Source organism: Pelodiscus sinensis, chromosome 19 (assembly GCF_049634645.1).
Source record: "Pelodiscus sinensis isolate JC-2024 chromosome 19, ASM4963464v1, whole genome shotgun sequence".
Lineage (NCBI taxonomy): Eukaryota > Metazoa > Chordata > Testudines > Trionychidae > Pelodiscus > Pelodiscus sinensis.
Window position 1 is genome coordinate 29,265,025 of NC_134729.1, and position 22,940 is coordinate 29,287,964.

General features: G+C 56.5%; 1 protein-coding gene across 7 annotated transcripts in view; it reads left to right on the forward strand.

Moving 5' to 3' along the window:
* Nucleotides 1–2,087: 2,087 nt before the first annotated feature.
* The window catches only part of NFIC (nuclear factor I C), a 175,948-nt gene continuing 155,095 nt past the window's right edge, over nt 2,088–22,940 (forward strand). For 2 of the 7 annotated variants that reach the window (XM_075903269.1, XM_075903271.1), the window contains exon 1: nt 6,675–7,260. In XM_075903269.1, the coding sequence (XP_075759384.1) occupies nt 7,231–7,260 (30 nt within the window). In that variant the 5' untranslated portion in view covers nt 6,675–7,230. Of the gene's footprint in view, nt 2,239–2,594; nt 3,167–6,668; nt 7,261–22,940 lie in introns of those variants that run through there. The other 5 variants (XM_075903267.1, XM_075903266.1, XM_075903265.1 and 2 more) reach the window with 5 other exon arrangements.

The window sequence follows — 22,940 nt, forward strand, 5'->3', positions numbered from 1 at the left end:
GTCTCAGATTTGGCCTGAAAATAACCACTATTTATTAAACTAGTTCTGTGTGGTACGTAGGTGAGAATACCAATTTCCCCCCAAAACACAAAAAAGATAATGAAAGTGCCAACAACAGAGAGAGGCCACAATCTTGGGTTGGGCTTCTAAGAGTTACAGTCACACAAAAAGATAATATAAAAATATTTTGGAAAGAAACTCAAACTTCTAACACTGCCCAGCACAACCACTAAACTTCTGAGTCGGAAGCATTACGAAATTGGCAAGCTCTTTTCTATGTTTATTTTTTCTTAGTTTCTCCTGGTGCTAAATGCATAAAATAAAAACTATAGTCTCGTTAATAAAGCAACAGTCATTTTCAGATATAACTTCCACAAGACTTATTTAGTTGGGACAGGGCAAATTAATTACTTATTTCAACCAGGAGGCTGTTTATATTCAAAACAGGGAAGTGACTTTTTGTTAGGTTGCAGATGGTGATTAAAAAAAAGTTTTTTTAGCTGTAAGTATGTTTTTTTGATAAAAAGTAAAAGCAAAATTAGATCTTCATTTACATAAGGCAAATTCTGTGCTTGATCACAGACCACAAATAAATTAAACAGCAATAAAATATAGACAATATCAATACATAGATTATTCTATGTAATATACACGATCTCATTATGTATTTTCCTGGGTATTGGGGCGGATGTATACATGCATAAATCTCCAGAGTATACAACCTATCTATTAAAATTCATGTTAATCCTATTAAGAATGGTCAGTACTCTCTGTGCTTTGTGCACCAGAAAAAAAAGGAAGCAAACTCTAAAATTAAAATATTAAAAAATAGTGCCTATGCAGCTTTCTGTAATTTTATTTTAAAAAATACAAGCTATTGAGTCTGTTTTACAATTTTAGGGTCCTTTGACCAGAGAAATAACTCTAGATTATGGTACTTTTGGTTAAGTATTCTGTATGTAGCAAATATAAAAATATATTAATACATGGTACATTTAACCTCCTCACACACTGAAAAAAAATCCCAATTCGTTGCCTTTCTATAAAAAATAAGACGAGTTAAAAGAGTTTAAAAAACATTTGCTGGTTGTGCTATTGCAATAGAAAAAATGGGTTAAACTACAGGTCCCTGCTTGGGAGAGTTAGGTAAAATTATGCAGTTAAAATAGTTTGCTATCACTAGGTCTTTGTATATTACCATAGAAATAAATAAACATGGATGTTGATGAGAAATAGGTTTTTAAATGTTTTTAATTACATCTATAGATTGGTAAACTCCAGGCTGCCACGTCTTGAGAGACAGAGTAACTTTTATACTATATCCAATGCTATACTATATCCAAGATATGCGTATATCCAATGCAATACTATAACGCCGCAAGCCAGCAAGTCCCTTGGCCGTCTCAGTAAATCTGCTGTTAAAGTTGTACCATATGGTTGAAGATAAGTCACTGATCACCTTGGAGTACAGTGAACTCAGGTGGCCCCCAGGGGAAACTCCCACCCAAAAAGGAATCTTGCTTTGAGTTAAATATTATTAGTTTGTAGGAACATTCAAATGATCATTAATTAAAAGCCCCATGAGAATTCCGCGGCCACAGCTAAAGGCCGGTGACAGACTCCAGGGGAGCTGGCGGATGATTTTAACGAAAGGGTCAGTATCCCCCCGTATTTGCTCCTTTCTCTCCCCTCCCGCTGAGTGCGGCAGAGGCAGGTGGCAGTGCGGAATGGGTCCCAGTCTCCCTTCTCTGCACTCCCGCGGCCTCCCCTGGAGCCTGTCTTGCTGATGGACCCCAGGGGAAGCCAGGCCCCCAGACAACCCAGAAGGGGGGTGCCCCGTGCAGTCCTGGCCCCTGCCACTGCAGCCCTGTGCCCACTGGGGCATGGGGGCCGCACAGCCCGTGCGCTGCGCAGTGAGTGGGGGGGGGGGGGCGTTAATGTTTGATCCCGCATTTTCACACCCCTCCCCCGCCATCCCCGGGGGGCCGCGGGCTGTCCCTTTGCAAACGGGCGTGCAGCTTTAAGAGAGCGATGGGGAGGGCCGAGGAGGGGGGAGGGGTGCCCTGCCGGGGGGGGGGGGGGGGCACTGTGATGCAGAGCTCTCCAGCTGGCCTAACAGTGTCACCTCTACAGCGAGCCGCGGGTGGGGATACCCCCCCCCCCCCGACCAGCCCTGGCGAGCCGCTCGGCGGGGGCTTGGCCAGCGCAGGAGGGTAGCCCCCTCCGCAGCGCGCTCAGGTGCGTGTGCGCCCGGCAGGGGATGCACGCCCGGGGCTGTGACACTCCCCCCCCCCCCCCTTGCACCCTCGCCCATTGGCTCGGGCTAGGATGCGGGCACAGCCGCCACCCCTACCAGCGCAGGCATCCGCGGGCGCCTCTTCTCGCCCCCTGGGCGCGGGGTGGGGGGGTGGCAAGAAACCCCATTCCCCACCCCCACGGGAGAGGGATCCCCGTGCAGCTGTGCCCGGAGTCCTGGCGAGGGGGAGGAGGAAGAGGAGGAGGCTGCGGAGCAGAGAAGGGGAGGAGAGAAGGGGAGGGATGAGATGGGGCTGGGGGGGGGGCTGCAATCCGGAACGGTGCCTGTCCTGAGTTGGGGGGGGGGGGGAGATGTGATCTTTTATTTTTCATAGAGGGACAGAGGCAGCGGTCGCGCTTCTCCCAATAGCCACAGTAACCACAATCCCAGGCAGCCCCCTGCAGCCGCCGCTCAGCAGAGAAGAGAATTTTTAAAGGTCGCTTCGCCTGCGCCTTGGGAGACCCAGGAAAGCGGCTGCGTTGGCTTTTCCTTTTTTCCTCTCCTCCTTCCTGTATCATTATTGTTGTTCGTTTTTTTTTTTTAATCCTACAGTCCCGGCACCTCCTGGAGCTGACCAGGAACTGAGCAGCGCCGAAGAGAAAGCCTGTCCTAGCTTGTATGCCCGTGTATGTGCTCAAAGCCCAAAGCAAACCAAAAGCCAGCCACAAAAATAATAATACACACGTGAAAAGGTGGGGACATTGCCATGGTCACTAAAAGCAAGAAGGAGCCGGACAGATGAGCCACCTCTGAGGACACTTTGGGGTTTTTTCCTCTTTTTGTTGGTGGAAAACACAAATTGTAGAATTTTTTTCCCTTTGCCTTTTGCTGCAACTTGTGCTGGAGCCTCGTTAATTTCACTTGGCTATGGTAGGTTCCCTGTCAGTTTCATTTTCTCTTCTACGTTCTTCCCCCTCCCCTCTTTGGTGCGTGGACCAAACAGCAAAAGTTTCTGGGTGGGGGAGGCGGCTGGGGGATGTTTGTGGGAAGTGGCTTGTCCCGAGATGGCCAAGTGGGTGCGTGGAGGCCTGGGGGGGGGGGGGGGGGGCGCGGGGCAGCGGGCCCTGCATGAGTCCGGTTGAGGGCTGGGCCAGCAGGAAGGGGCCGGGGGCCTGCACCGCTAGGATGCAGGCTGGGGGAGGGATGCAGAAGTGCCCAGGCGCTGTGCGTGGGGGCAGGGCAGGGGGATGAAGTTGGTTATTGCTGGGGAAGTTTCTGTGCCACTCCTCTCCGCCCCCTCCCCCCAGGAGCTGGGGAAGAGGGGGGGGCTCTCCGCAGCCCAGGGCTGCTCAGCAGGCGAAGGGCTGGATGTAGCGGAAAATGGCCGCTACGAAAGGGGCGGAGAGGACTGCAAGCCGCACCGACTTGAACTTGGCAGTGACGCCCAGCAGAGGCGCGATCCAGGCCCGGCTGCGCACCCGGCGCTACTGCCCTTCCCCCCTTCCCCGGAGTGTTTTCATGCCCACCTGCCTGAGCTGGCCCGGGTCTGCCCGACAGGGCCCGAGGGGAAGGGAGCGCGATTCCTCCACTCCCCCCGTGCGAAATGCACACCCGTCTCCCCCGCCCCCAGCCTGCATGCCAGCTGCAGGAGTAGCTGCTGCTCTAAGCAGCTGGCAGCCCGGGCCTGCCAAGGCCAGCAAAGTGAAGGCTTGCGGGCTGCTAGGGGGAGGGAGAGCGGGCACATTCCCCGGGCCTCAACTCCCCTGCTCCCCCGGGCTCCCAGAGGGGTCGTGCGAAGCAGAGACACTTTGCATCCCCCCCCCCAAAGTAACTAAACGCCAATTTCAGTTCTCTTTCCAAAAATAGCCCTAGGGGCTGCTTGATTTTGCTATGGGCAGTAGCAGCGCGTTACATTTTCCAACAGAAATGATTGTATTTTAATCGCCCGCCCCGTTCTCCCAGCAACTCCGCCTTCGGCTCCTGCTGTGAAATAGTTGCTGAGAAACAAACATCCCCTTCCCCAGGGGGCTTTCAGAAATGGCAGGAGGGCACATTTGTTCCAGAGGCAAAACTTTTCTGTTTGGAAGCAAAATGTTGGAGGTGGGGGCACTCCCCGAGCTGCTCTCTGCTCCTGCGGTAACGGGTCTGGCCCGGGAGGAATATTGCTGCGGGGTTTTCTTATAAAGATGCTGCCAAAAAATTGGCCCGGCACTGACCTAGACGCAAAGGCGAAGGTGGCCAGAGCGGGGGGCCGTGGGGACGGCGTCTGCAGAGCGAGCGAGCCTCCTGCCGCAGTGGCTTGGTGCTTAGCACAGAACATCTTACCCGAGGCCCCCTCTTCGCTCGATCCCGGCCGCTCTAGGCCTTGAGTCCCTGCACGCTGCCCTACCGAGAGGCGCAGCGAGGGACCCTCGCCCCCTTCCCTGCGCCCCAGAGCGCAGCAACTTCTGAACTCGCCTCGCTCACTAACTTGGCGGCGCGGCGCGGATTTGGGAATCTCCAGCGGCCCCTTCCCGCCTGCGAGGCGCTGCTCCACGCAGGCGGAAAGTCAAACGCACGCAGCACTTCCCTCTGCAGAAAATACCCGGGGTGACTTCTGGCTGTTTTATGCAGGGAAAAAAAAACTACGGGATTGTCGTTTGGAAACACAAAAACCAAAAGCAAAACAAAAACCAGGGGACTCGAATTGGTAGCACAGATGCTGTGATTTAATTAGGCGCTTAAACCAGGAGGAAAATAAGATTGACTAGATTTTGTCCTGTAATTACGAGTAGCTGCTACCACCTTTGGACGTATAGAGAGAAGGGTAGTAGCTCTGAAGCCCTAACCGCCGAGTGTCCCGCACAGAATGCGCACAATTACAATCCAAGCTAGTTATTTAGGGAAACAAATGCCGAGCGCTTTGCGCCAAGGTAGGCCGTTTTAATATTCACCTACAACCTCTGCAAAATGTCCTACCCAGAGAGGACTTTCCCCTGTGTTCTTGTTATGGTCACTACCAAGATCAACTCGATTTAAAAAAGAAGTTGAGGAATAGTCAATAAATAAATCGCAACCCTCGAGAGTCTGACATGCACAGAACGCTGAGGTCTAAGTTTCAGAATTATGAATCAGGGATTCCCTTTGTTTTTCCTCTACGTGGTCGTCCCCCGTTTCCCCCCCCCCCCCACTCATTAGTTTTAATAAGCCTCCTGAAATGTTTGGTTGTTGGTTTTGCTGCTTTCAGAGAGAGCTTGTGGTTTGGAGTTTGCTGGAGGGCTGGGTTTGGTGTTTTCTTTTCTTTTCTTTGGGGGCTGTTTGTTTGGAGGAAGGAGGCGAGAGGAGGTTACTAATTTTGAATCGACTCACTGCCCCCCACAAGGCAGTTAAACTCTCGGCTAACCAAAGAGCAGAGCTAAAGGACTAGTCACTTTACAGACTGAGCCTCTCATTTTCCTCCTGTAGTTTAATGGGACACTTGCCCCCGCCGGCCCCTTTCCAAAACTGAACAAACTTCAGGAGAAGTTAACTCGTCTGGCTGCAGCAAAAAGAGGGGAGAGGAGTAAATAAAGCGATCGCCTTGCAGAATGTGCAAGGTTTGATCTAGTCTCGCCACGGTCCGAGTGTTTTGATCCAAGGTGGGCCGTGCGAAAGACAGGTTGCTGGAAGGGGGGGGGGTCGTAAACAGAACTATTAGAGTCACGGTTTGCTATTGATTTGTCAATAACACTCGCAAGGACTGGGGAGGAACATATCGATCTGGATTTAGCTCTAGTGCTTGGGGTCGCTTTGGGACTGGTCTATTTCCATCCAAACTAGTGACCGGCCGTAGGAAGTAGAGCGGCTGTTACCAAGTCGCTTCTGGGTGGTTGTTGTTGTTTTGTCTACGTGCCCTAAGTCCAGATGTTAACAGAAGATTCCCCCCCGACATAACATCGGGGTGTGTGTGTGCGCGCGCGTGTGTATCTAAAACTCTGGCAATGTCCTTCCGTCAGCTCTTTTTCAAGGGGCACTAACCCCCCCCCTTCCAGAGCAGTAACCCTTGGGTGGCTGCCTGTGGGTGCGCGCTGGCATGGGGGCAGGGAACGCTTGTGTGTCTTTAGACATAACATTGATATGTGTAAGAAAACAGGAGTGAAACTCGAGGGGGAGGTGTGTGTGTGTGTGTGTGTGTGTGTGTGTGTGTGTGTGTGTGTGTGTGTGTGACAGACTCACACACTCCTATCCTTGGCCCCGTGAATTCCCCAGAACCTGCATTCATGGGGCTTGAATCTTCAGCGTCTCCGCTGGCTTTTGCCCAGCAGACAAATATGAATCTGCAGTTTTGATCGCATCGGCTCCGTCCAATCGCTCCGCAAGCCCTGGCTAGCGCCGCTCCTGACATGCGAGCCACCTGGTGCCCCCCCTCCCGGAACCTAGGCATTCCCCCACACATCTCCCTCCTCTACCCCCCCCCCCCCCAATCGTGCACAACCAACTCCCAGGGCAGCTTTGCCCTGCAGCGGCTCAGCTATCTCAGCCAAAAGGGGGATCCTGCATCTTTAAATGGGATGTAATATTTTGGGATGGGCTTTTTCATAACGTCACTTCATTCCTCGCTCCTTTTTTTTCATTTTCTCATTCTTTCTTTCCTCTCTCTCTCTCGTGCCCGTGTCTCAAATGGAGCGGATTTCCCTGTAACTTCCCCGATCGCTCCCCTTGTGTCCCCCCACTTTTATTGGGGAGGGTCGGAGATCGATCGCCTCCCCCGCCTCTCTGGGAGGATGATTATTTTTTGTCTTAAATTTTGGGTTGATGGTTTTTCCCGTTAAAGTTGGATCTTTTGCTCTCTCTTTATTTTGGGTGCTCCCACCGCCACCACACCCCCACACCCTCCTGCCTGCGATCCATCTCCTGCAAGAGAGACACTCCGGAGAGGAGAGGGGGAACACTGCTTCAGCCTCTGAAATGACTCAGTAACTTTTGCGCCTTGGTTCTCTCTTCTGCAATTAGTCAGTTTCCCAGATCAGCTCGGGATGTATTCGTCTCCTCTGTGCTTAACGCAGGTAACAGCTCCTCATATCTCTCCCCCTACCCCAAATCCCCCTTAGCGGCTTCCCTTCGCCCCTGCTTCATCGCTGCCTGCTTTTATTAGTAACTGAGATACGTGCCGAGAGATACTTGCTTCCTCTGTTGAAATCGAGGAGGGTGGTTTTGTTTCCAGTGGAGTAATTTCTTTGCCACCATTAGTGCAAAATAGTTTTACAGTTAAAAAAGGGCGGGATTTCTGGGGTGTGTGTGTGTGTGTGTGTGTGTGTGTGCAGATCTGGGCTCTGCAGAAGAGATGAAGATCGGCACTTGTAATTTGTTTTGCTTAGGATGGTTGTTGGTTGGTTTGTTTTTTCCCTTGCCTGGTGATTCCCCCCCCTTCACTTTCCCTGAGTTGTGCTGCTGGCGGCAGGGTGGCGAGTGTGGCTGTTTGAGGTGGATGGGTGCGGGGTACTGCCCCGATTGGCCGGGGCGCTTTGGGGGAGAACGCGAGAAACTGGGGCGCACTGTGAGTGCCGGAAAGTGTCATTAAAAAGAACGCCTCGCAGCCGGCTCGCCTCAGGCCACTCCTGTTTCATGGGCATTTAGAGGGAAATAATCGTATATAACTAATTGCTCTCAGCCCCCCCCCCCCACCCCCTTCCAGCAATACACGTGAAACTCCCCTCTGCTCCGAACGGCACATGGCCCCCGCCTGGGCTGGCGGGGGGCGCTTTTCTGGCGTGACGGGTTTTCTTCGAAATGATCTAAACTTTGTCAGAAGTTGGAATCACATGGGTTCTTTTTGTAGCAGTGTGTGTGTGTGTGTGTGTGTGTGTGTGTGTGTGTGCGCGCGCGCTCTTTGGGAGCAGCTCTGGGTGTGCATGTGTGTTATTTTAGGGGATAGCCTGTGCGCCCGCGGCTAGTGTGTCACAAATATTCACGGGGCTGTTGTGCATGGGTGTGATATGTTGAGAGATGATATTCTCTTGGTGCATGTTGTGTTTGTGTTATAACACATTCATTGTGTGCAGTGCTTTACATGATAGACTATTCATTGCGGGTGGTTGTGTTAGATTAGGTGATATACTAGTCTCTGGTTGTTGTGTATTGTATGTGCAGTTATTTTAAAGGGGGTGGTAATGATTACTGCCTGTATTGTGCCTTGTGTTACTTTAGGTCACTCAGTGTGTGTTGTTTTAGGGGATCACTGGGGTTATTGTATGGGTTTGTGTTCTGTTGTGTCATGACATACTGACCACAGGTGTTACTTTAGATCACAGCAGAGTCACCCTGTGTTGTGTGTGTTAGTTGATTAAATACAGGCTCCGATATATATGTGGGTGTTAAGTTCTGTTCACAGTTGCTGTTGTGTGTTATTTGACAGGAGAGACTATTCCCTGGTTGTGTGGCGTGCGCTTTGTGTGGCTAAAATATTCGCTTGAAAGTTTCTTTACATATTCCACCCAAACTCTGCAGCGGCAGGGGCACGGGGAGGGGAGGTTGGATGCTTGCTCTGTCCATATTGATTCTTGATATTTATTTAATTATCAACCTTCCCTTTCTTTGGAGTAACCCCTTCCCTGCTGCTGGGCCCGCTTGCGCCAGCCAAAGGAATCTCTCCTCTCTCTGCTCCCAGTTGGGGGGCTCCGTTCTGGGCCTGGGAGTCACGCTGGAAGAAGAGGAAGGAGAAACGGCAGGACCAATAGCTAGTCTGCTTGGGGGTCCAGCCCCTCAGCTCCCCGGCTGCCCCCCAACAAGTGTGGGGTCAGTAGGGCAGGAGAGATTGCCCTTTTACACAGTAGACACCCCACTTGCCTGTCAGTCCCTCTGGGGCTGGACTTTCCTGTGTGTCCTGCTACAACCTGATTTTTGCTTCCACTTCCATCAACCCCCAGGTACCACCACCTCTACTGGGAGTGGGTCAGAGCCCACAGATCTCCCCCCGGGGGAGATAGACAATCTGAGGGGCAAGGACAACCTCTAAGGCCTAGCTGGGCACCCAGGCGGCAAAGCCTGGGAACAGGCTAACCTCCCCTGTCCGAGCTCCCAGGGCCAGATGTGCCGGTGTTTCACCTGCCTGTGTCCTGTGGAGAAAAGGAGAGAAGCCCCTGGCCCTTTCTACTGGCCTTCGTGTTGCTGGGCAGGTGTCAGCCCTAGTGTCTGAGGCAGGCCTCAGGTTCCTGCCCTAGGAGCCTGGCAAATGTCATCCCCCCACATTTTGCAAATAAGGTAACGGAGTTTGCACAAGGCCACGTCTCGAAATAGAACCCTGGGGTCTGAGATGCCAAACCTGCGCCGCCTCGGCTCGGCCATGCTGCTTCTCGGAGGGAAGTTGCCAAATCTGTGTGCTTGACTTTGCTGGCTGCAATCATTGCTCTAGCCACTAGACCACACGCTGCTCCCCACTCCAGGAAGGGGACCCGGGAAGCATGGTGCCCTACGGCTGCTAACTGCGTTGCCTGCTGGCAGTGTCTGGCGCTCCAGTGGGACAGGCCTGGGGCTGGGATGGCCAGGACGTAGACGCATGAGGGGAGGACAGCATGAGGGCCCGTGGCTGAGGCCGTGAGAGGCTGCAGGAGGAAGGCAGTGGGAGCGACGTTCGTTGTGGTGTTTCCTAGGTCTAAGGGCCTGACTTTGTAACCTTCCAGGTCTTTAACCCGCCCCTGCCGCAGCCCCGTGCGCAGGCCTTGCTCCTTAGACAGCCCTGCTGGGGCACAGATGTCTGGGGGAGGTGGAAGCCGGTCTCCCACCTGCCACTTACCACTGAGTCCAGCCCAGCGCAGCCACGGTGCAAACTGGGCCCTTCAGCAGGGCTCGCCTGCCGTGGGCTGGGACCGAGACGAGCCACGAGCAGACCCTGCCACCATGGGGCGCGGGGACCTGCCGGAATGGGGCAGACCCCCACCTGCCCTCCCCACCCCCGCTGTGGCCATAGGGACCCACAGCAGGTTTGGCTTTGCAGGGCTCTCTGTAGACAGCCCTCATTCCTGGGTCAGCAGGGGCCTGGACTGGGGTGGGGGTGGGGATCAGGAAGGAACAGCAATCCTGGGATCGTCCCTTCCTTGCCAGAGCTCGTCCAAGGCTGGCGCTGCTGTTTAAAGCCTCTGAGATCAACCCAGCAGCACCAAAATAGCCCTGGCAAGGCACCTCCAGCGAAGGCAGCGCTGGCCAGGGCTCTGCAATGCTGCGTTTGGTTCTGATCCAGGGGCACGATGACGCCACCGCACACGCTCCGGCTCCCTCTCCCTCCCTGCCTGGGGCTTCCCTCTGCCGAGATCCCGATTCACGGCTATGCCCTCGCAGTGAGAGAAGGGCCAGCAGTGTGAGCACTAGGGTAGCGCAAGGTGCTCTTGGTCTCACAACTGGCTCCTGGGCGGTGACCTCAGGCAAAATGCTTCCCCCTTCCATGCCTGGGTTTACCCATCTGTATAATGGGGACAGTGCTAATCACCTACCTTGCTGGAGCGTGGAGCGGTGAGGCTGAAGTAATAACTGCAAAATGCTTTGAGATCCTCAGGTGGAAGGTGCCTGATGAGCAATTTGTTAGGAGTGCAACTGATTATTGTGAGCCCCTAGTGTGTGCAATAAGCTTGGCCTACAGAAGCAAGAAAGCATGTGACCCGCTGTTAATTAGGGTTATTTTATGATGATTATTTCTGGTTGAGTCCGCCTACCCCCTGGCCTTCAGATAACGCAGGACTGGCCCACCCAGGGGGCCACTTTTATCCTGAGTTTCTAAAGTTACTTCTGGAGAGCAGCTATGGCCGCTTTGAAACCTGTCGCAGGCACCAAACCACAATAACCCTCCTGTGCTTTGGGTACCTCTCAGGCCCTGGGCCCAGGCTCGGTGCTGCAGAGCTGAGCAGACGCTGGTGGGTGTCAGCCAAAGGCCGTGCACGCAGCAAAGGCTGCAAGGGCAGAGTTGGGAGCAGAGGCGAGTTCAGGCCCAGAGTTTGCATTCGGGTTCAAGTCTGGGGGCGGCTGGGTGCTGGTCCTGGGTGGTCCCACCTGTGCTTCGGGGGAGGAGCCAGGGAGCTGTTTGAGCAAACCCTGCCCAGGAGCCCTGCATGGGCAAAGAAGGGGGCGTGGAGAGACTGGACAAGGTGCGTACGGACGTGTGGGAGAAATCCGTCTTTCCCATGTGTCATTGCTACAGCTCTCTAGTGCACACGGCCCAGGGAGCCACATGGTCTTGCGCCTCCCCGCCCCTCCCCCCCCGCTGAGTCCCATTCCTTGAATCCTCCTCCTGCCTCGGATGGGATCTGGGTGGGGGTGGGACGGGAGAGGAGCCTGGCAGTCGTGCTCTTGTGTCCTCATTCCACCCGTGGGGGGGGCTTTCTGTGAAGGGGCCCCATTCTCTAGCTCCCCCGGTGTTTGGGCTCTGCTGGTTTACTCTCACTGGGCCCATTCATGCCTTCAGCCCAGTGACACCTGATTTGCCCTGGCGTCAGACGAACAAGAACCAGATCCCCCGGGTGCGGGAATCAGTGAAGAAAATATCCCTTCCTACGAGGGAGTGCCTTGAAAAACTCACTTCAAATGAGCCTCCGTTGAATTGTGCTGGAAAATGACTTGGCAGAGCTGGTGGCTCGGAGCCCAGGTCTGAGAGTGCTGTTTGGCTTGGCTCCAGGGCCCTGCGGGGCTGGGCCCCGGGGGTTCCAGAAGGGGAGCGCTGGTATCTCTTGGCAAGGGGCAGTCAGAAGAGAGGAGAATGGGCTGGACAGTGAATTCCAGTAGTGATCTGTGATCACGTGCTGCACCAGAAGGGGTAACTAGCTAAGAACTCATGGGCTGCGGGGGGGCGGGGAAGGTTGCAACACACTTTCGATTCTCCCATCTGCTGCACATTGTTTGGGAAAAACAATGGGCCCTTCTTTAAATGTAGCCTTTGCGTGTCTCTCTCTCACTTGTGCCACACGTTCCCACCGTCTGTGCCCACCCTCTGCCGCGCAGGACACGGCCAGCGAGGGGCTCGGCTGTCTCCCAGCCGTGCCCTCCTGCTCTGCAGTGACTTCGCAGATTTGGCTCCTTCTGCCGGGTCTAATTTTAAAACCTGGGTCGGTAAAAATAGATCCCCTTTTTAGTGCAATTTATGAACCCGGATACGAGCAGAACAACAGGCAAAAGAGCATGCCGGGAGCTCAGCTCTGGAACTGGGCAGACGAGTGGAGGATCAGTAACATGGAGATGATAGAGACTTGCTTGGCACATTTTAGCATATGGATGCGTGTGTGTGTGTGTCCGTCCATCAGAGCGAGTTTCCTCTCGGCTCCCCCGGGGGAATTCTGTTGCCTTCCGGGGAGCCGGGGCAGAATGGGGTCTTCTGTGAGGCATTACAGGTAGCTGAGCAAGGCCCTTTGGACACTGTTCATTTAAAGCCAATGGCCAGATCTAGTCTGATTTACAAACTGCGTCAGTTTGGATGGGCTCACGCAGTATAACTAAGAGCCGACTTGGGCTCCGTACATTAAATTATTAACCCTCATCTGTGTTACCAAAATACCTTTCAATAATTAATGTGAGGCATCTAATTTTCTTTTCCTCCTTTCTGCGGCTGGTTTATTTGCAGCATTTCGCTCGGCCTGGCAAGGAAAGCAGACTCCTTCCTCCTCAGTCTCAAATTCTCATGTGCTGGCACCACACTGGAGCGTTTGGGGTCAGGGGAGATCAAATTAAAATGAAAAAAACTGCTTCCAGTGACGTTAGGGGAAAAGCAAGAGAGTATTTCTCTCAACAGGATATTTTAATACACAAAAGCTCAGTGCTGGGCCTGAATTAACTGGTGGTATCTCTTTAAGGGCGCTGGGAACTGATAAACACGGGCTGTGGCTTCATTCAAGGGCATGCGGGTCCCAGGAGCATGCTGGGAGCTGTAGTTCAAATGGCCCCAAGGCCTTGTGATGGTCCCTTTGACTCTTCTCAGCAGCTTTGGCCAGTTCTGAAGTTGCCCTTGGGCCCGAGCAGTGGACTTGGCATCCAGATGACAGAGAGGGGGAGGCTGGCGCGGCTGCCAGAGCCCGTCTTAGCGCTGACTGAACATGTTTGGAAATGCAGAGCAAAAGCAATCGGCCGGCGCGTGCCCTTTGTGTTGCATCTTTGTGGGGGCTGAAGTGGGCCTGACAGCTTTGGTTTTTTGTTTGGTTTTAATGGGAAATGCAGGGCCTGTCTCAGCTGGAAGAGCCTGGGGTGCGAATAGCGTCGGGTTGCTGAGAGGGGGTGAGATGTGCAGGTGCACTGCTTTAACCCGCCGGGGGGTGAGGTGGAGCCGTACCTCCCTCGCCCAGTGTGGACACAGCTATTCTGGGTTAAAAGTGCTTAGCCCCATGCAGGAAGGGCAAGGAGCTCTGCTGAGCTGACCCCTTTACACCATCTACCTGCCCCCAAGCGAGGGGCGCTACCGATGTAACTGTCCCGACGCTGCTGTGCCGGGACAGGCGCCGTGTGCAGAGTAGGGACGTACCCGTGTAGTCGATTATCTGATTAACCCACAAGCAAAAGCTAACAGGTTAATGGTAAAGACGACGGATACTTCTCCTGCCCTTCCCCACCAGTAAATCCCTGGCTCGCACCAGGTCCGGGAACTGCCCGGCATTTAAAGTGTATTAGGAGCCAGGCGGGCCAGTAGCCCGGCTCAATTCCACTTGCGCCGGGTCCAGGAGCTCAGCCCTGCCCCAGATAGCGGCTGCCGGCCTGTGTCAGAGGGGCGTGCTGCCGGGGCGGGTCAGGCAGGCGGGGGCGGGAAGTGCAGAAATGTCTGGAATCGTGGGAAGGCGGGACTAGCCAGGAGGCCTTGTTTGGGATCCCTGAGGATGCGGATTGTCCCCTCTCTGCTCCGGCGTGCGGCGAGGCTTCACCACCGAGCCCCTTAAACCCAAGCCAGCCCGCGGACCCCCTACCGCTCTGTGACAAGCGGGGCCACAAGCAGCCAGTCCTTGATTTTTAAACTGGCTGCCCTCGTGGACCAGCTCCTGCCTGAGAAAGAAGCAGCCGCACAGAGCGGCGGGCAGCCCCTCGGGAGTGGGGCTGGAGCACAGTGGCTGCCGGCCCCGCCCCGGGGCCTGTAGAATAGTCGAGTAACCAATCAGAATTCATGAGGTTAATCAGCTGATCAGTTAACCGATATTTCGCATCGCTGGTGTAGAGCGGGCCCCGTCAGACAGTTGACACTTGCCCCGAGTTAACCTTGGCTCCGACGTGGGTTGCTCCGGTGCATCCATGAAGGCCTCTCACCCTAGGGGCGGGGGCTTGAGCCCTGAGCGGCCCAGCTAGAGAGAGGCTCAGAATCCGGACCCGCTGGACTGTGTCCTGGGCCAAACCTCTCCATGCTGCTCTGCCCCCAGTGCTGGCCGTGCCCAGGGGCGGGAAGGAAGGAGCCACCATGTGTCTCCCACGGCCCCTGGGATACATTCCAGCAATGCTGCTTGCTCCCAGGCCAGGCTGAGCTGAGGGAGCTCCGGTGGTGGAGAGGGGACAAGTCGCATCCCCGGGATCCCCAACACGGCCTCCTGGCCGCTCGCTCCTTCCCACAATACCAGACATTTCCGCACTTCCCACCCTGGCCTGCCTGACCCCCTGCCATGCCCTCTTAGGCATGGTGCGGGGGGCGAGGGGGCACGCCCTAGGGGCCGGACGCTCTTTGAAGGGCGTCCCCTTCCGGCGCTGGACAGAACCACCTCAGGGCGTGGCCCAGTGCTGGAAGGGGGGACGTTGGGTCCCCGTTCTGACCGCCACGGTCTCCTGCGCGGTGTCATGCACAGGCTCTCAGAGCCGACCCGAGCTCCCAGCTGGGGCTTGGGCGGCTCAGGCCTCAGGCGGCACCGCGGGGAAATCACCTCGTTGGAACAATCGGCCAAACCAAAAGCCCGCTCGAAACTGTGGGCGAAGTTTGACCCGGGGCTGAACTCTGTGGCCCAGGTTCCCTCTCTAATTAGAAGGGGCTGATCGGAGTCCGGCCCTCGGGTCTGATCCCGATACTTTTGAAGAGCCCACACCCACCCCACGCTTATGAGAGGTCTGTAATTTTTCAGCTGGCAGATCCGGCCTGGCAAACAAACCACTGGGACTTTCCTTTCTGGGCTGCTGTTGTCACCAGGGATACAGCCGACTCCCTTGGAGTTGTGGGTAGCTTATTCTCTGCATAGCGCCAGAGTAAATCACTTCAGTTTATTCTGGTGCTCTCAGCCCTCTCCCACGTCACGTGGCCTGGGAACCTTTCCATCTCCCTCACAGCCAACGGAGTCATTCCCCTCCGCCGTACGCAGGCTCTGTCTGTGCAGCGGGATGGATGCGCAGCAGGGCAGCCAGGAGTCGGGATGGCTCAGAATCGGGAGCAACCAATGCCTCTGGGGAGAGGTGCAGGGAGGGGCCCCCCATTTTAACAATTCTGTTTTTCAGGGGAATGGGGGACGGTGCACGTCCCATGTGCTACCACGAGCCGCCTGTGCTCGGCGTGGCACTGGGCTCTCCCCTTCCGGCACCAAATCCGAGCCTTTGGAGGCTGCAGCAGCTCAGGCATCTTCCTCCAAGAGGGGCTTGGGGGACAGGAACCGAAAGCAGCAGGGGTCAGTTGGGGGGCGGGACGGGCAAAGGCAATACATCCAAGCCCAGCTTCACGCTCCCACAGCCCCTGCCTCTGCTCTGCTGCGCTCCTCCTGGGCATGGCTAGACCAGAGCCGCTAGCTACCCACCACCAAGCAACCAGGCCCTGTGCTTCCCTCTGTTCACCCTGCTCTTCGCACACGGGCTGAGCCGGACTCCCGGCTTCCCTGCCCCCCGCACGGCACCTGCAGCCCGGCTCACCAGCTCCCGGGCCTGAGCAATGTGTCTGTCTGCAGACCCGCCCCCCCAGCCCACGGGGCGTGCAGTCTCGCCGGGAGTGGTCCGGGGTGCTGGTTACACCGAGGCTAGGCCTACACTACAGTTTTGTGCAAGAACAATTGTTTTTGCGCAAAATCTCGCAGAGTGTCCGGACCTCAAGCGCGTTTTTGCACAAGTAAAACGAAAGACCCGAGGGGTTTTCTGGTGGGTGTTCCTCCCGCGACGCGGAACAGGGTTGTTTTGCACAAACAGGGGCAATGGAAAGAAGCCCAGGTGCCCTGGTGGCCATTCTGTAAATAGCGCTCAGTTTCCTTTCAGGAGAGTGTCCTGCAGTCTGGACGCTCTTGTGCAAAAGCGCATCACTTTTTCAATGCACTTTTGCGTGCAAACATGCTCTTGTGCAAGACGTTTTTGGGGAAGAAGCCTGCAGTGTAGACACAGCCTGAGGGAGCTGCAGGAGCAGGGCGGGAGGATATCGTCCAGACTCCTGCGCCCGCTCTGCTGCTCTGAGCTCTCCTCCTTTGCACCTCTCTCCCCGCCTGCAATTTCCTCAGACTTGGGCAGGTTCCCGGGTCGTGGAATCCCAGCGTTTGCAGCCAGGAAGGGTCAGATGCTCTCGGCTGCCTGAGCAGCCAGCAGGGATCCACTCCGAGACGCAGCCGCTCGCTCGAGGCTGGGATGGAGCCGGAGGTTCCAGGCTGATGGCGGCCCAGTCACGGTGTTGGCTTTGAGCTATACAAGCCCTGTCAGCTGGCTGGGAGCCACAGGCTGGATTCTGATCAATCGCTGATCCAGGCACTGGCAGAAATCACCCGGCTGTCAGTGAGACTCCGGATTTACTCCAGCACCGCTGAGATCAGCACCTGCCCCAGTCACCCCCGTGACCTGGGGAGCTGCCCTCAGCCCTGGACTTCCCTTCCCTGGTGTAGCCCTCTAGACACTGCCTGGCTTATCACTTCCAGGGGAGGGTCCCCTTGGGTTTGGGGAGTGTGGGTGGGGGGGCTTCATGCTGCTCTTTTGTTTGATGGCTTTGGCCACCCTGACCCACGGAGGGGCTCGGATTCTGCCGGTGCCCATCTGAGATCCGGGCTGTGCTGGCGTCTGCGTGCACCCTGCATGATGAGCCTGACCCCGGAAAGGCAGCCTCCTTCATCCGTCAGGTCCCTCTCACACCGACTCCTCCCTGCACCAAATCCGCTCCCCGCATCCCAGGCTCCGCACAGAGTCTGCGGGGGTGGGCGTCCGAAGCCAGGGTCTTCCTTAGTTGTTCCAGAATTTCGAGGGGGAGCCTGCTCCCCCGCTGCCACATAGATTGGGCCTGTGCTTGTGGCATGGGAAATGCTGCGCCAAGGATTGATTTATTGATCAGCTGTTTCTCTACGAGTGCATTAACGGCCATGGCTGCTGCTTCTCCTCCCCGTGTCCATCCGCAGTCAGCCCAGCTATCCAGTGCGTGCTTCTGGGGTGTGGGCCAGCTTCCTTCCACGGCGTCCCATGCAGTGAACCAGCCTAGGTAGCGCTAGCTCGAGGGACACACAGGCTCAGCACTTCCAAAGCTTTTTAGCCTCTGCCCCGGAAGGTGCTGCAGGTGGGGGATTTGGGACGGGATGTTAAGTGCTTGGCTCGGGCTAACCAGGCCAAAGGGTTTGTTCCAAAAGGGGATTTGGGGTGAAAAGTGGCTTTTTGGTCCCAGTGCAAATGCACGCGGGCGGCGTCTGACTTTGATCACACTGGGGAGGGGGCGAAAGGGTGTAAAAAATCAAACAAACCATCTTTTATTCCATAGCTGAAAGCCCAAAATATTTGGCAACCGAAAATGGAAAAATGTTTGGTTTGGAGTCACTTCCCCCCCTTTTAGTGGCTGAGAAGAGAAAAAGAGTCTGGCTTTTACAGAAGCCTGAAAACCATTGATGAAAAATTTCTGGGAAACGGCTTTTTGAGTTTGTCTACATTTTTCACAGCTCCCAAAAGCATTTCCCGGCCACCTCAGCCAGGACCCTCCCCGCTTCCATCCTGTTCTCTTGCGGCAGCCAAACCAGGCCACTAAAGCTACCGACATTGTGGTACAGGGCGTGAGGCGGGTTCGGGGCGCTTGGCCTGGCAGCTCCTCTCGTCTTGCAGCAGCGGTGCCCCTGCGGGTGGAGAGGGCGACTTGGGGGCTTGCCAGATTTTCCTCAGGAGCCTCCCATCATGGCGTTTGCTGCAAAGCCCTGGGCTGAAACTCGGGCAGCTTCCGCTCCCCACGGCTTCCAGGGGAGATGCACGAGGGACGGATGAGGCTTATCACCAGCGCTGCTTGGCTGGAGTTGGGACCCTCATGCCATCACCCCCCCGCCCCTGCCCTGGGATGAAGGGAAGTGAGTGTAACGTGAACCTCTCTGAGCACGGCTGTAAAATCTCCTTTCGTAACCTGTCCGCCTGGCTAGCGTGCGCTGCGGGGTGCATACAAATGAAGCAGCGCTGCTGAAAAGTGCAGAGTAAAGGCTTTTTTGATGGAAGTGGCCGTGCATGCGAGATGGTGCAGGCGTGCGAGGGAGTGTTGGAGAGAGTGTCTGAGCGATGCAGCCTGATGAGGGGGGAGGGCGTGCAAGGGAGCATGCATGAGTGGGTCTGAGTGTGCAAGAAAGCTGGGGGGGTGCGCACGAGGAGCTATGTGTGTTCATCCGAGGGGGAAGACAGGGGGTGTGGGATTGCCTGGGCAGAGGCTGGTGCAAGTTAGTGAAAGGGAGTGGGCAAGCCAAGTGAACGTGCACAGGAAGGGCTGGGAACCACGGGGGCTGGGAAGCTGTAGGCCTCCTGCCCCGAATTTTTACCACCACTGGCCTCTGGCAGCTGTCCTCAGTCTCTGCTGCTGCCCGGGCCTAGACCCCAGGGGTTCGCAGGCTAGAATTGCGTTGGTTGGCCCCTGGCTGTGAGGAGGATCGAGGCTTGGCCCCGGCCAGTGGCCCCTGTAAGCTGGGCGCATGGGCAGCCTCTCGGAGGCAATTCCAATGCTGCCCAGCTGATCGGCAGAGCACCCACAGCTAGGTTTGTTGTTTCGACTGATGGTGCACATTCACACGTGCCTCAGCGTGCATAAAAATTATTCCACACATGGATGAAAAAATTGCATGTGGATGGAAAAGATTAGCGGGACCCTTGTTCCTGGCTGGAGATGTTGGCAGCCTTCCTGGGGACTGGCGTTGGTTTGTTCCTCCCATGGCCACTCAGGGCCTTCCTGGCAGGCGAGTGGCACCGCATCCTGCCGGGGCTGGACTAGAGCAGTGGGGCAGGCCGGGAGAGGGAGCTCGACGCCAGGGGCTGGAGCATTGTGACACGCCCAGGGATGCTGGTATCATTGCCCCAGACACTCGGCAAATCCCCACCCTCCAGGTCACATCCGGGAAGCTGGAGGGAGCCGGGCCTGGCTCTGTGTGTGATCAAAGAGGAGGGGATGGGCGTTGCTGAGCCAGGCATGTCTGAGCACAGGCGCTGGCTCCCGGCCCACCCCACCTTCCCGCTCCTCTCTCCTGGGAGCTTATTAAACAAATCTCTTTCATTGCACCCGGAGAAGCGTCCAGAGGGAAATTCCCTGGCTCTCCGCTCTGCCTTCCCTGGCTCCTGGGGATAGGCCACTTCCCAGACTGGGCGGGTGTAATTCTCCTCCTGGCCCACTCTCTTTTTCCTCCCGCTTCTGACTACAGCAGAGCCCCAGCGGGTCTGAGCGGGACGTGCTGCCAGTGGGACAGTCCTGCCCCGGAGCGCTGCCCCTCGCCCCAGAAAAGGCAAAGGGCACCAGGGCAGAGCCTCCCACGGCAGGGCCAGGGCTGGCACCGAGTCCTTACTCCCCCGCGGGCCCCCGACCCACCACACCACTCCGCCTCCCGTGGACCAGCCTGGGGACGGAGAGCCCTGCTTTGGGCCTTTGTGCTTAGCTGCTCCCTCAGCGACTGGGCTCAGCCCGGGGGCTCCTCCTGCCTCCATCCTCCCTCGGCTTTTCCTCTGCCATTTTGGCAGGGGGGACGGTTTCACCCTTCCTGGTCCCCGGGCTGGTGCAGGGGGCTGGTTCTGCCCCCTACTGGAGAGAGACAGCACTGGGTAGCTATGGGCCAGAGTCCCGGGGCACTTAACATCTAGCGGAGAATCTTCTTTAGCTGGAGAGGTGGGGAGCACCGGGCGCATTTTGGAGCTGCCTGCTAGCTGCATTGTCTGAGGCAGCCGGCTCCCCGGCCTGGCTGCTTTACGGCCCCCCTTTTGGCCAAGGCCTCTTGCCACCGGCCCTTCCAAGGGGCCGCTGGAAGCCCTTTGAAATAGAAGCCGGTCTGTGGAGCACGCTCATAAATGAAACGAAAGCCCAGGGTGTGAGGCGGTTTCCAGGTCTGGCCTCTGTTGGCCGCGGTGCCTAAGAAGGGAAGCAGGTAGCCTGGCGGGGGGTCCGGCATGGGTCCCGCCAGGGAACGCTGCCCGCACGGGAATGAGCCATGGCTCCCCCCCTTGTACCTGGATGCCGAGGGAGAAGGGCCAGTTCTGAGCCACCCCCGGGAACCAGGGCAGTCCTCCAGGGACCAATGCTGGGCTCTCGCCTCTGGCCAAGTGGCACTGGATGCTGTTGGTCCCTGTGGTCCTGACCCTGTGCGTGATGCAAGCCAGCGCCAGTGGCCCGGGTGCCTTTATGCAGGCCGGACATGGAGGCGGGGATCGTAGGGACGGCAAGGCAGCCCGGCACCGTGCTCTGCCTGGGTACAAATAGCTGCGTAGACATTGCAGCTCGGGCCCTGAAGCCTGCGGCGGGGGCAGCCTTTGGCCCCGGCGCTGAGAAGCCACTCGCTGTGCAGCGCACCCGTTAGCTCCCAGCTATGGAGCCCTGTGCTCTTGCTGATGCTACCTTCAGCTCGCGGGTTCTGGGCCAAGGGGGTGTTTGTCTCATGCAAGGCTCCAAATCTGGCCCCGATAGCCCTGCCCTGTCTTGTGCCTTCTTGAACGTGCCTCGTGCCAGCCAGCAAGGGGGCACTTCCCCTGGCGCCAACAGCAGGGAATGGCTTGGCCTGGCGGGATGGTGAGGCTGACGAGGGAACTGGGGCAGAGCGGCAGCGGCACGTACGTCTGGGCCGGGGGGTGACTGCAGCGAGGGGCAGGCCGCCTGAGTCAGTCCTGTCCCGTCCCAGCTGAAGATGGCCTCAGTTTCACTTTTGTTTCTCACTAGTTATGAGTCAGTTTCTCTTCTTGGCTTCAGGTTTGCTGGGGAAATGTTGGCCCGGGAGCTTGTTAAAAAGATCTGCAGTGCTCTGCGTTGTGGAGGACCAGCGGGGCCTGGGCCTCGTGGGATTCAAAGGGTATATAACCCCCGCCCCTCCCCACAAACACACACACTCTGGGCCCTTTGCCCAGGAGTCAACTCCACATTTCAGCCCTGGGAGGCAATTCAGCAAACGCCTCTTGCCAGATGTTGGGCTTGCTCCCACTGGAGCGACTGGCTCCGTGTGCTGGGTCCAGCTGTTCATCCTTCCCCCAGCCCAGAGACGAGCGTGGGTTACCCGCCTCTCCCTAGGCCCTGCGGTCACTAAGGGTCACACTTACAAAAGCTCCTAAGCGACTCTCGTTTTCGCAGGAAGGGATGTAGATGATCTAGGCACATATTGCCAAAGGAATGTAGGTGCCCAAGGATGCTGATGGGAGCCTAGTTGGAGTCATAAAACCCCCTGCATGGGTTAGGCCCCTAACGTTGATTTCCAATGGGAGTGTGACGGCGTGTCGGGGTTCCCCCGACTCCTGCACCCCGGTAATGGCACGAACAGACTCCGCCAGCCAGTAGAATAGAGGGCGTTTATTGCTTCTCCAAGGGTGCAGCACAGCACAGATGTGATCTGGTTCCAGGGCAGGCCTAGGATGCCTCAGCCCCCTTGAGATGGGGGAGACTGGGCCCCTAAATCCCAGCCCCTTCCCTAGGCTGCTTCCTCCATGATTCCAGACAGAAATTGCCCAACTTCCAGCCCAGCCCCCCAGCCAGGGCTGCCCTCCGCCTTCCTCCCTTTGTTCCTCTCCCTGGGAGGTAACCAGTAGAACAGGTTACTTACCTGACCCATCAGGTGCTCTGCTGGGCCGTGGTACAAACAGCAGCCAGTGGGGGTCCCCCACAGCCCAAGCCTAGCACCCAGCAAGGTACCAACCCTACATCACAGGGAGTGAGGCACCTAACTCACTTAGGCACTTTTATAAAGCTCCCTGGTACCTAAATCCCTTGGGCAATCTGGCTCTGAGTCTCGCAGAAAACCGGCGGCTCCTAAGTCCTTGGAGGTGCTTTCGGAAGTGTTGTCGAGGGTCCTTTAAGGACTTTGCGTAACAAAATGCCGACGTGTTTTCTAAGAGGCCTTGTTGATGAGGGCTCCAAAAATAGAATCATACTGGGACCTTAATGGGACTTTGTGGGAAACCTGGAAACATTTTCTCATCCCCGTAAATGAGTCCAGATGCATTAGCAGTGGCTGCAGCGCATCCTGAGGTAACGCCAGAGGAAGCAGGGATGGGTTTGAATTTCTCCCCTGGTTGCAGCTGTAAAACGATGGAGCTGGGACGCCGTCCCCACCCCGAGCCAGGTTCGCAGCCTCCTCCTGGGCTCTGCCCAGTGCTGGGAGGGGGGCTCCAAGCCTCTTCTCCCTTGGTCGGAGCAGCCGGAGCCAGGGCCCCCCTGCAGGCAGCTGCTTGGGGATGAGAATAACAGGAGCGCTGCAGAGCGGGGGAGCTGCAGGAGGGGCTGCCAGGGTACGGCTCTGCCCACAGCTGTTCCGTGGCCTCGGGGATTCCTCCCCAAGGAGAGGGGGCCCTTTACTGGGGCCCCGCGTAGAACCAGGCCCTGGCCTGGGATGCTCTTTAGGCTGGTAGTGGAATGGGAAGCCCCTTGGCCAGCGCTGGTGCCGGAGCC